The 11,946-nt window shown below is 36.6% G+C and overlaps 1 protein-coding gene across 1 annotated transcript in view; it reads left to right on the top strand.

Moving 5' to 3' along the window:
• Nucleotides 1-11,946, top strand: part of LOC140237061 (uncharacterized) — a 29,215-nt gene that overhangs the window by 15,972 nt on the left and 1,297 nt on the right. Inside the window, exons 5-12 of the mRNA XM_072317002.1 lie at nucleotides 1,026-1,171; nucleotides 1,685-1,776; nucleotides 3,992-4,102; nucleotides 6,978-7,049; nucleotides 8,186-8,257; nucleotides 9,202-9,273; nucleotides 9,757-9,828; nucleotides 11,219-11,290. Of these exons, the coding sequence (XP_072173103.1) occupies nucleotides 1,026-1,171; nucleotides 1,685-1,776; nucleotides 3,992-4,102; nucleotides 6,978-7,049; nucleotides 8,186-8,257; nucleotides 9,202-9,273; nucleotides 9,757-9,828; nucleotides 11,219-11,290 (709 nt within the window). The remainder of the gene's footprint in view (nucleotides 1-1,025; nucleotides 1,172-1,684; nucleotides 1,777-3,991; nucleotides 4,103-6,977; nucleotides 7,050-8,185; nucleotides 8,258-9,201; nucleotides 9,274-9,756; nucleotides 9,829-11,218; nucleotides 11,291-11,946) is intronic.

An 11,946-nucleotide genomic window follows, 5' to 3' on the forward strand; every position in this document is an offset into this window, starting at 1 on the left:
GGTGGGGTTCTTGAAGTGCGTCACGCAAATTTTCTATCTCGCTTAGATCAGACTCATGCTGTCGAAAACTTGTGAATCACTAGTTAAGATTCAGGACTCCTATTTTTGCCGCGTTGTTATTTCCCGAAAGCGCACCATTTTGAAATGAAGGCCTACAGGTTCTTAGGATCACGCCATGTATCATACCGCTTGGTAAGTTCGAACTTTGATGACGCGGAAACTTTAAAAGGACTCCAACAACTGCACCAGTGATTCAAACATGAAATTGTCTCCATGAATTAAGTATAGGATGTTCAGTTCAGTTCAGTTTAGTTCAAATTTATTTCATATTTCTACTTTCTCAATGATGACAATGAAAAAAATGATTGACAGTAAAACAAGAATACAAAATAATTATATACAACCACGTCTTTTGATTGAAGAAGACGAATGAACCCTCCCCCCCCCCACATGATTAACACAAACGTATATGGTCATATCATCTGAGGATGTCATAAGTATCGTATCAGAAATATGATGGGGTCTACATACAAGCTATAACGCTTGTAAAACTGTAGGTTCCCGAAGTCATAGGCATGGAATTATACGCAGAACGGATATGTTTATCTTGACCAACTCTGATGTCTGTGTAATAACAGTAATGATAATGATAATGATTATAACAATAATGATAATAATAATGATAATAATAATAATAATGAATAATAATAATAATAATAATAATAATAATGATAATAATAATAATAATAATAATAATGATAATAATAATAATGTCTTGTTTACCCAACGTAGCTTCTTCAGAGTTGCCACTGCTCTACCAGAGGGCCCTGACATTATTATTACCATAGCGTTGCCAAGTACCCATTTATATACCTGGGTCGAGAGGGACATAGCGGGTAAAACTCTTGTCCAAGGACGTAAGCACTGGGCGGGACTCGAACTTGGGTCCTCCGATCGGGAGTCGGGAGTCTTATCCACTATGCCACAGCTTCCATTGATGTCTATGTACAATCTTTCTCTTCCAGACCCATACCAATGCGCTGTCCCGAATTTTGCTACATCCTCGGGTGACGTCATCGCACTTTGTCCCTTCAACAACACCTGTTACCAACCTACTGCATCCTGCCAGAGTAACCAGAAATGTCCCAGGGGGCGAGAATCTACTAATGAAGTTTGTAGTACGGGATCATATATCTTGTTATCTAATAATCTATTGCTAATATATGTTATATATATATATATATATATATATATATATATATATATATATATATAATGACGAAATCGAAATAGAGTGAAAATAATAGCATTTGTGATAATAAGACGGAGAGTCAAGGTGATGAATAAATATTGGAACCCCCCCCCCCCAAAAAAAAAAGAAAGAAAAGAAAAGAAAAGAGAGGAACTGAGAGGAAATGACAATATCATTGTCTTGTCTAACCGCTAAAGCATTACTATTGCTCTATTGATATTTCCCCAGCATTAACAGACACCCACTTACGCATCTTGGCAAAAAGAGGCTAATCACATGGTGGGTGTAAAAACCTGTGGAACGATGAACGCATTCTCCAAATTGGATTTGCATCCAGAGTCTCCTGTTCATAAACCCAATCTACTTTACCAAACCACTAACAGCACAACGACAAACAAAATATATAATTTCCTTGTTTTCACCCAGTTGTAGAACAATGTCCCAACCGCTGCGTTTGTGACCTTGGGAGCATCTATTGCACTGGAGAAGACAGTAACCAAAATCAAACGCCTCCACCAGAGGGTGTGAGTGTCCTGTCTCCAGGGATAAGGGTGTTGTAAGTTCATTTCCACTTCATCGAAATACGGTGGCATTTTATTGAGAGGTGCAGGGATTAACAGTTTTTTTCCTTCTCAAATGTAGTATTACATTCAGAGCAATTCTGTTCTATGCAAGACGCTATTCCAGTTAAGGCGAAATTTCTTTTGTACACAACCAAAGAAAACTATTTACCTTGCGTGAGCTTTCGCCTACTGTCTGCATTCTTCATCAGACTGACGTTGACTCGCCGTAGATGGGGTGTAGGCAGTCTTACAGTCCGATAGAATGGGAATGTACGCTGAAGATAATTTGTATTACCCCTCGTCACGATTCATCATGTGTTCCCGCCCCCGTTGTATGTGGATAGCCTCTCTTATCCAACGTGTGAATTTGTTGCTGTCTTTGGACACAATCTTGCTCTGTTTCCAGTCAATGATGTGGTTTTCCTGCGCCACGTGATCACTTATGGCTGACTTTTTAGGAGTGCGATCTGCCTCCTTCTTTTTGGCCCTTGTGAAATATGTCTTCCCCAGTGACTCTGCCTCTTTTTGGTGTTTTTTTCCTGACTCCGAATTTCCTGCCCGTCTCCCCTATGGAGAACTTGTCACAATCCTAACAAGGTATTTGGTACACTACTCCTGTCGAGTCCTCAGGTGATCTTTTGTGCTTGGGGTGAACCAACAGTCCTCGTAGTTTGGTGAGGGGGCGCATGGTGGTGGCAACATTGTATTTGGTGAAGATCCTTTGGAGTGCTTCAGACGTGCCCTTTACATAAGGAATTGTGACCATGTATTTCTTCTTGGTGGTCTGGGAAGACTTGGGTTTGTCCTTGGGCATTGGGTCATCTGTTGGTTGACCTGTCGGAACGACCAGTCAGGGTGTCCACATAATCTGAGGACTGTAAGACTGCCTACACCCCATCTACGGCGAGTCAACGTCAGTCTGATGAAGCCTACAGACAGTAGGTGAAAGCTCACGCAAGGTAAATAGTTTTCTTTGGTTGTGTACAAAAGAAATTTCGCCTTAACTATACTTACCATTCAGATGAACCTCTTCAAGGAAGACGCTATTCCCCTTGAGAAACCGTCAGCAAGTGTTCACTTTTACTTTACCTTTATCCAGAAGTTTACTTTATTCAATGAAATCTTGCAATGAAGGACAATTTCTCATCATCTTTGCATTTATTGGAGTAGATATGCACTTATTAGCATTCCTGAATATGCTGAATATACATCTTGTCTTATAAGCTTAGCATGCATGGAGACCATAATGATAGCATTAGACAAACATCAAAACAAACCAAAAACGGCTCGCTCTGGTAAACTATTACTAGTCAACCGGATGTTGCCTGCATTACCATCGCCATGTCAGTATCAACAAGAATAATAAAAGGGTGCTATCTGATAATAGATAAACTACTAACTTGTCAATAACCATGCTTTAGATATGTAAACACATGTGTAAGCTGTCATATGGCACATTCAATTGAAGACAAGGAAAGAAATGAATGTAAATTTGGAAAGAAAGTTCTCAGTGAAAGAGAATAAATGAGCAGGAATAATTTCGTGCCACCGGTAATTCGATTTAATTGCGCTACATTCAGAACGCTACGTTTGAATGGATATTTCACTTCACTCTCTTGACATAGGTTATACTACTTTGCGCTGCATATTCGTCGTAATACACAGCGATGATAACGAATTCAGATTCTAGCATAGCGTACAGTAATGTAAATTGACTGAGCAATATATTGTCAGCGACAGCGTGACGTCATCTTCATGCTTGCGATGCTTTGTTAACATCTCTGCTCTATTTGTTTCTTTTATTTGTTTATCTGTTTGTCTATAAAAAACAATCATATTGTGATTAAGCTCTCAGGAATCACTCATTTGATTGTTATAATAATAATAATGACGATAATAATAATGATAATGATAATAATAATAATAGTAATAATAATGATAATAATAATAATAATAATAATAATAATAATAATGATAATAATAATAATAATAATTATTATTATTATTATTATGACTGTTATTATTATAATTAGTAGTAGCAGCAGTAGTAGTATAATCATTATTTTGATTATTATGACTATCATCATCGTCATCATCATTTTTTGCTGTTGTTGTGGTTGTTATTAATGGATACCTAGATTATGATGATGTGCTCGATATTTTTGTCCCACTACAGTACTTATAATGAGTTTAAAGGGAAATGCGAGATCAGACGAAATGCGTCGAGGGCGTTCGTGAATGGAGCCGTAGTCATCGACATGGCGATCGCGCCTTATCTCGACACGCTGTGAGTATCAGCAATCAAGCTGGCAATCATGCAGTACAGACAAACCGAGTGCTCTTGTGCCGAACCGTGAAGTTCGCAAACTGTATAAACGGAGGACTTTATCAATGATATTATTTACGCAGGTGCTTACTTTTTGTGTCTTGTTTAAGTTGTTCAAATTATCACGGGCTGGGGGGGGGGGGGGGAGATGAGACTAAGTACGATTATGTAGCAACAGAGGAGGATTTCTGGATTGTTTAATGTTATGCCAATTGAGTCGGTTTTTATGCGATTTTCATGCGATTGTTTCTTCCAGTTTGACTTCATAGGAATGTTCAGGTATTTACTCATCATGTACTACTTCGTGTTCTCGACATTTTTTTAAGCGTCGTCAATTGAATTGATCATGTAAAAATCCCGTATTGAATTTCATGTTATGTTTTTTTTTATTGGACAATTAAAAAGAAATTGAATTGATGATTGATTGAATTGAATTGAATTGAACTGAACTCAATTGAACTGAATTAAAATAAATTGATTTGAAATTTGAGGTTTTTCCAACTAGCATGGCTCGATTTTTTTTTCTTCCTTGCTATCTATAGATACCCGCTGTTGTGTTGCGTTTCTTAAATGCCTAATGCTGCTTAGCCTATCTCTCGCCACATGATGTACTCGTAAAAAAGGGGGATATGTAACGCATAGTACAAACAAACAAGCAAACAAACAAACAAACAAACAAACAAACAAACAAGCAAACAAACAAACAAACAAACTCTGACGTACAAGAATCGACAAGACAACACTTTTCTTGGTTGTCTTTCTTTATTTTTCTTTTACAGAGTGGTTTCTGCTCCAATGCCAGTAAGACAACGGTATGATTTGTTCATTGAAGACGGTGCCTTCCAACCGACTTCGTATCTTTTCGCGTTGTAAGTATGCGTTATGATGATGATGGTGATGATGATGATAATGATTTTTTTCTTCTTTTTTGATAACCTCCGCCAGGAGGTTAAACCTACGACCGGCGAAAGTTGTGTTTTCGATGCCATATCTTTATCCGTCAGTCTATCTTACTGTCTGTTTGTCTGTGGACAAATAGCTTAAAAACAAATAATGGCATTTCATCAAATAGGAAAGGTGAGTTAATAATGAAGTAAGAAAGAAATGATTAAATTTGGGGGTCATGAGGACAAAGGTCAAGTTCATATAAAAGGGTCATTTGACATAAATAACCGGAGAACAAATGATTGAATATTCATCAGACTTGCGGGATGTGTTTGTAATGATGTAATAAAGTACATATTTAATTTCAAGGTCATGGGGTCATATGTCAAAGGTCATAGAGGACCAGAAGGAAATCAAAAAAGCTTCATCTCCTATTAACTCGAGAACAAATTATCAAATTTTCATTATATTGAAAAGTATGCTCACAATCTCATGTCGGGATCATGAGATCAAAATGTCAAAGGTCATAGGGGTTATAAAGTACATAAAATAAATCCCAATCACTCGAGTGCGGATAATTGAATTTTCACAAAACTTGCAGATTGTGTTCATAAGGTAGGAAGAAAGACACAATCAAATTCGGGGGTATGACGTCACAGCTCAAAGGTCATGGGGTCATAACGGACATTGATGATCAGATTTTCACCAAAGTATATTGAACCGTAGATGTTCCTATACTACTATGTTTGTGTTACAGATGCTGCGTACGAAAATGACGATATTTTAATCATGGCTGCTTGGCGGAGGTCTGCTCTCTCGAAGTGCCCTTCTACTCTTTCCTTGCATATAGGCCTACATGGGATATTAGGGAATCCTGGAACACTAGAATCAGAGCAATTTCAGTTTTAATATAACATTGATATATCGTAGAAGATGGTGGCCATTTAAAAGCGATAAGAAAGATGATGATATTACCAATAATGGAAATGATGATAATAATAATAATGATAATAATGATGATAATGATGATGATGATAATAATGATAATAATGATGATAATGATGATAATGATGCTGATAAAGATAATAATCATTATCATATTATTTTTTCATTTCCTTCGAGCAGGAATAGACTCATTGAAGCCCGTCATGATATAACTTTGAATTTCATGGTATCTATTTTTGTTCTTTCCGTCAGACACTTGTGAGATGTAATGATTATGAAGAAATTATGATTATGAAGATTATAAAGAAATTGAAAAAGTTGATCTCCAAGTTTGGTGTACTATGCTATTATTTCCAATTCAACACTATACATCCAGGTAAACTTCAGCATGTTGTGGACTGGCATTCAATTTATAGAAAAATCTCTATGATTTCAGTAGTTACCAGAGACATCATCCACAATGCTGAATTTATAGTTGCGAGACTAAACATTTTGATATAAATACTTGACTCCAACTTAAAAAGAAATTGAAATAGCGGGAAAACCGCGGAATGCTTTTGGATTGAATAAACAATGGAGCCTGTCGTGCATACCATAATCAACCGCGACGAACAAAAGGAAGCAAATAAACAGACAATTTCATGCATATTGTTAGGTTTGTTAAAAGAAAATTTTGCAACTATAAAGGGATGAATTCTCCAATTCTTTATTTTTTTTTTATTTCTTTGCTCAGTGTCGGACTCGTGGGCCCTGTACAGTTTCCCTACTGTCGTACTTATGGACCTTATTTGCTTAGTGTCGAGCTCATGGGCTGTATGACTAGTGGGTTATATGACTCATAGACCTTTTTTCTTTTCTTTTCTTTTTCAATGCCGAACTCATGGGCCGTATGACTCGTGAGTGTCGGTCCCGTCGGACGGGTAGAATGGCATTTTCTATCCATTGTCATAATATCACTGATATAAAAGTTTGTCTTACTGTACTTTTATTGATGTTCTCTTTGAAGGATCTTAAGGGGGAGTTCACTGTCTAACATCACAAGCCTGATGCTCGAGGGACTGTCAACACTGACCTACATGTAAGTTGATCATTTTTGCATCTCTCTCTTGTAAACCCCCAACAAGTTTATTCGTTATTATTTATTACACCAACGAATTTCTGGTGATGAAATTAGCTGTATTCTTAAATGTCATGAATATGTGGAACCAGACCGCTTAAAGGAGCGATTTAGATTATATCATATTGCTTAACTATATCGCTGTATAGAGCAAGTGTCAATAGAAACTTAAATTAGTTTTGCCACATACTGGACTTCAGCATAAAACTAGTCCTACATGTCAGTCCAGCAGGACGAACTAGCAGTTTTTTGTGTCCAGCAACCGATTTAAGTTTTCAGTTATGTAGACTGCGAACATAGACTTTCTTCATCTCATTTTGATATTAAGTACCATTCCTTTCTATCTTCAGGCAGTTTCATCCAAATATAAATTTGTCTTTCTTTAAATCATGTAAAGTAGGCTTACTTTGATATCAGTGCTTTACCACGTTTACCATTTAGTACAGTTTAATGACATACAAAACAAACAAACAAACACCGAATCATTTCATCGATTGGCTAGGTGTAAATCTTTCTCTACACTAATTTGCCATCATGACATTATTTTCCGAATCATAGTGTAAAAAATGAATATGGTGGTATCAGTAAATATTGATGTGTTGTTGCTGTTATGATCTCGTTCTATGTCACGTAGTTTCAAACTAGTTTACTATGGGAAAACAAGTTGCGTATTATAAACAGTATACGGAATAGTTGCCTGTGACGTCATGTTTTGTAGCATGATAGTTCGCTGTCGTCTGAATCGATTTTTTTTCCATTGTGCTCTCCATAGAATATCAGAAATATGTTATTGAAGGGATCAAGTATCAAGCTCAAATGGAAAGAAAAGGTTCAACTTTCATAGATCGCAAGTGTTCATCATTTATATCAAAGTTCAACTTTAATCGACAAAAAAAAAAATGACGGATTTTATGTGTGAGCACATTGCATATAGTTTTACGGATGTTTGAATGATTTCTTTGATGAGTAATAAAGGATGAATGGTGAATTGCAATCATGAATAAAGACAATGAATAGTGTGCCACATTTTGATTCCATTAAAACAGGATTAAAAACATTATAAATTCATGCCCCGTACATGTACATCACATCAACAGGAATTTCAACTTCAACAGGATTCGTTCACTCGCGGCGGGCACCTTCATAGATCTCATAAACCTGGAAGTTTTGTAAGTACAACAAAGTACTAAATGGTCGGAATGAGGATTCATCTTAACTGTTCGTGGTGCGGTCATAGGGTATTTTGTCTATTTATGTGTCTGTCAGTTTTTCTATTTCCTTTAGTGCTTTCTCTCCCTCATTATTATAATGAAGAGTAAGATAAGAAAATGTTACAGACGTGAATTAAGTAGTATAAGCAGAAGAAAACTTATTTAATCGGAAAGACCATGCTAAAAATCAGCTTTAAACACGAATACACGATATAGATGATTCGAGTGATGATTGAAGGAGATTCTTTAGGACAGTTTTTATCATCTTTCATGTTCTTAAATCTTTCATAGAGACGGTTCAGACGTTCATTCGAGTCTCTTGCCCGTTTTCCACCATTCGCTTGTTTCGAATGTTTACATGAAATCGTGTCTTTGTATTCTGTCGTGTCTGTTGGCCTCCCGTGAAGCGAGTAGTCACTGATTTCGCTGTGCTTCGTATTCGGCAGTGTCAACTCGAGTATGTTTCGATATTATTGAAAAGGCATTGATAATCGTCTTTTTGCACGCTTTTCAAGCACGAATGCTTTCAGGGGTTGTATAATGGGCCCCTTGTCCTCATGCTTTCCGGCGGTGATCGCGTGAATTTGAATGGGGAAGCTATTCCTACCAAAACATGCGTGACACATTAAAATGGATCAGATCTACCGACAATAAGATAAACCTTCTGCCAATTCCAATTGTCTTCGAGTGATATATTACATCTCAATTCACATTCACATAAAAAAAAGTCCGACCGTCTCATGGCATAATTTATTATTTAGTTTAACAGCGGCCCTTCGAAGTTTTTCAAACGCTGCCCATATCAAGCTTCTAAACTCTCATTACGTCAAATGTACAATCTGAGAATTGTGTCTTTTCTTTCCTTCTATGTTGTTTCTTCCCTGATAAATTCATATCTGCAGAACCCTTCAAAGTAATGACATTGGGTATATAGAAACAGGCGCATTCGATGGACTAATCAGCCTTAGAATACTGTAAGTGTCAGCATTGTATAAGTCTTGATCATTATTCCTATATTTCTGCTCTTGTTCTGAGACCTTTCCAGTGTTGCAATACATTTAATTTTCTGTGTTTTATAATGCAGAATAAAGAGAAAAACTCATTTTTGAGCCTTTTATTGTTTATCGATATGATGTATTTGTTTTTCTTGCATAATATTCCACAGTATCTTAAATGCTGAATGTAATTCCATAATTCTTAGATTGGCAACCTAAGAAGATGTATGTCTCAGTTTATCTCTCAAATTTCCAAGTATTAAAACAAAGAAGTCCAATTTTGTGAAATTTTGACAAATCATAGTGAAATTCTACCAATGTTTCTCCCATATTGATATGTGGGAAAAGATTAACAAATATTAAAATTAGTCAATTTATGATAATACTATAATTTCTACAACAAAATCCCACAAGGACATGTTTTGGTTCTAACTTGTAAACTACTGTCTCCTCATGCGCCAGTGACCTTGGGGGCAACGAAATCTCCCGAATCGACCCCGGAGCGTTCTATTCCCTGATTCGAGTCGACGCAATGTAAGTTATGACGAAAAGCAACAGTCCGCAATTACTACAATGTTTGCTTCTCATCTTTATGTATCGGGAATGTAGTAGGCCTACTTTCATGAGCTTACATCTTGCAAGATCATCTTGTCAGACAAATTAATGCTACAGAGTTTGGGACAAAGTGTATTTGTTACTTCAGCTCGCACATTTGCCTTAAGATCATGGATAAGCCCTCTTCGAGAAGACTTCCCGAAGTTAAACTTCGCAAAGACTTTCCGAAGTTAAAGGTCGCGAAGACTTCCCGAAGTTAAACTTCGCAAAGACTTCCCGAAGTTGAATTTCGTAAAGACTTCTCGAAGTTAAACTTCGCGAAGACTTCCCGAAGTTAAACGTCGCGAAGACTTCCCGAAGTTAAACTCTGTAAAAACTTCCCGAAAATAAATTTCGTAAAGGCTTTTCGAAGTTGAACTTCGCGAAGACTTCCAGAAGTTAAACTTCGCAAAGACCTCCCGAAGTTAAAGTTCGTAAAGACTTCTCGAAGTTAAACTTCGCAAAGACTTCCCGAAGTTAAACTTCGCAGACTTCCCGAAGTTACACTTCGTAAAGACTTCCCGAAGTTAAACTTTTGCCAATGTGACCGCGGATATTGAAAATTACCATTATCAGACATGGCACTATCTGCATACTATACAATTAGCATGCTACTTTTGTCACATACAGTTATGGTTCCCTTTCCACTTAAGTCTTTCGTCGACCTGCACACAAAATCCGACCAAATGTTTCGTGAAAACCAAACAAAATAATTGATGTGTCACACTCATGTGATTGGTAACAACTTTGCAAAGATGAATTTTGATAGGAGATATTGAAAATGCTTACTTACCAAATTAAGAACGTCAGTTGTTTTGATGGTACAAACAAAACGTGAAAGTAACTAATTAACTAAGGAATCAATGCTCCATTTCACAATTTTTGATAACCGTAAAGGTCAAATTTACCTTTAGGAGCAGTGATTTGAGAGATGTTCAAGATATCACACTTGACGCATACCTGAATGTGTAGGTCTGTTACATCACAAAACATCCTACAATATGTAATTTTTGCAATAAAAGCCTAAATATAAAGAGATATAAGCATATTTTTTCAATAAACCATAACTGTAGACGGTTTAGTCTAGAAACATTTGCATTGTAGCTATTGTTCACATTTTGTGTATTTGACAATAATGTATATCGTTTATACGAATTCAAGTTTTTACAGTGGTTGTTTCTATCCCTGATGCACATTTTGTAACTATTTTTAAAGCACTCAACCTGGGTTTTCGTTTCATCTGCAAATGGTAAACTATGCCTTCAACTTTGCTACATATAGCCAATATTCATATCTTAATTATATTTATTATCTGATTATCTTGCCCAAGAGTTTTGACAGAGGCTGAGCTGATCGAGCTTCCTGTCGATATTTTCGAAGGACTGGATGGACTCCGAGACCTGTAAGCATACTTTGCTCTGTATTCATTCATTACAGATTACAACGCCTCGAAGAATGAACTTTCAACTTAACTCTTTTTATTTTCTTGGCTGATTGATAATCTCCTTGTAAACGAAGAAATAGTTTCAGTTAAAAAAACAAACAAACAAACAAACAAACGCGAACAAGCAAACCCAAACAACCTGAGCTGCATGGGCCCTTGTGCCGGCAATATAAATGACACTGTACAAACAGAAAAAGAAAAAGGAAAAAGGCCATTCAAAATAATTTGCAGCTAAATATTATCATGGACCCTACCAGGTCCATGATGTGATCATTGAACGCTTCAAACAAGTACAAATCTGGGAAAATCCAGGAATGGGATATCATACCCAGCTAATCATCAGGTTTATCAAAGTCAGCTGCTACGATCTTATTAATGTAAAGGTTCACAAGTAAAGCATCCCGTCCTTCTTGTGTCAGATTTTCTGAATATCCTGCCATCTTTATAACTTTGCCTGTTGATATTACGACTATTACTTTTTCTTTACTTATCTATGACAGTAATGAACAGTGTTACTGTTTGAACAAGAAGGATTTTGGTGACAGTTTTGAATTATTACGCAATTAGTTCCTGATAATTACAAGGATACGTCAGTGTATTGCTCTTAGGTGTGA

The sequence above is a fragment of the Diadema setosum genome, chromosome 13, assembly GCF_964275005.1.
Source record: "Diadema setosum chromosome 13, eeDiaSeto1, whole genome shotgun sequence".
Taxonomy (NCBI): domain Eukaryota; kingdom Metazoa; phylum Echinodermata; class Echinoidea; order Diadematoida; family Diadematidae; genus Diadema; species Diadema setosum.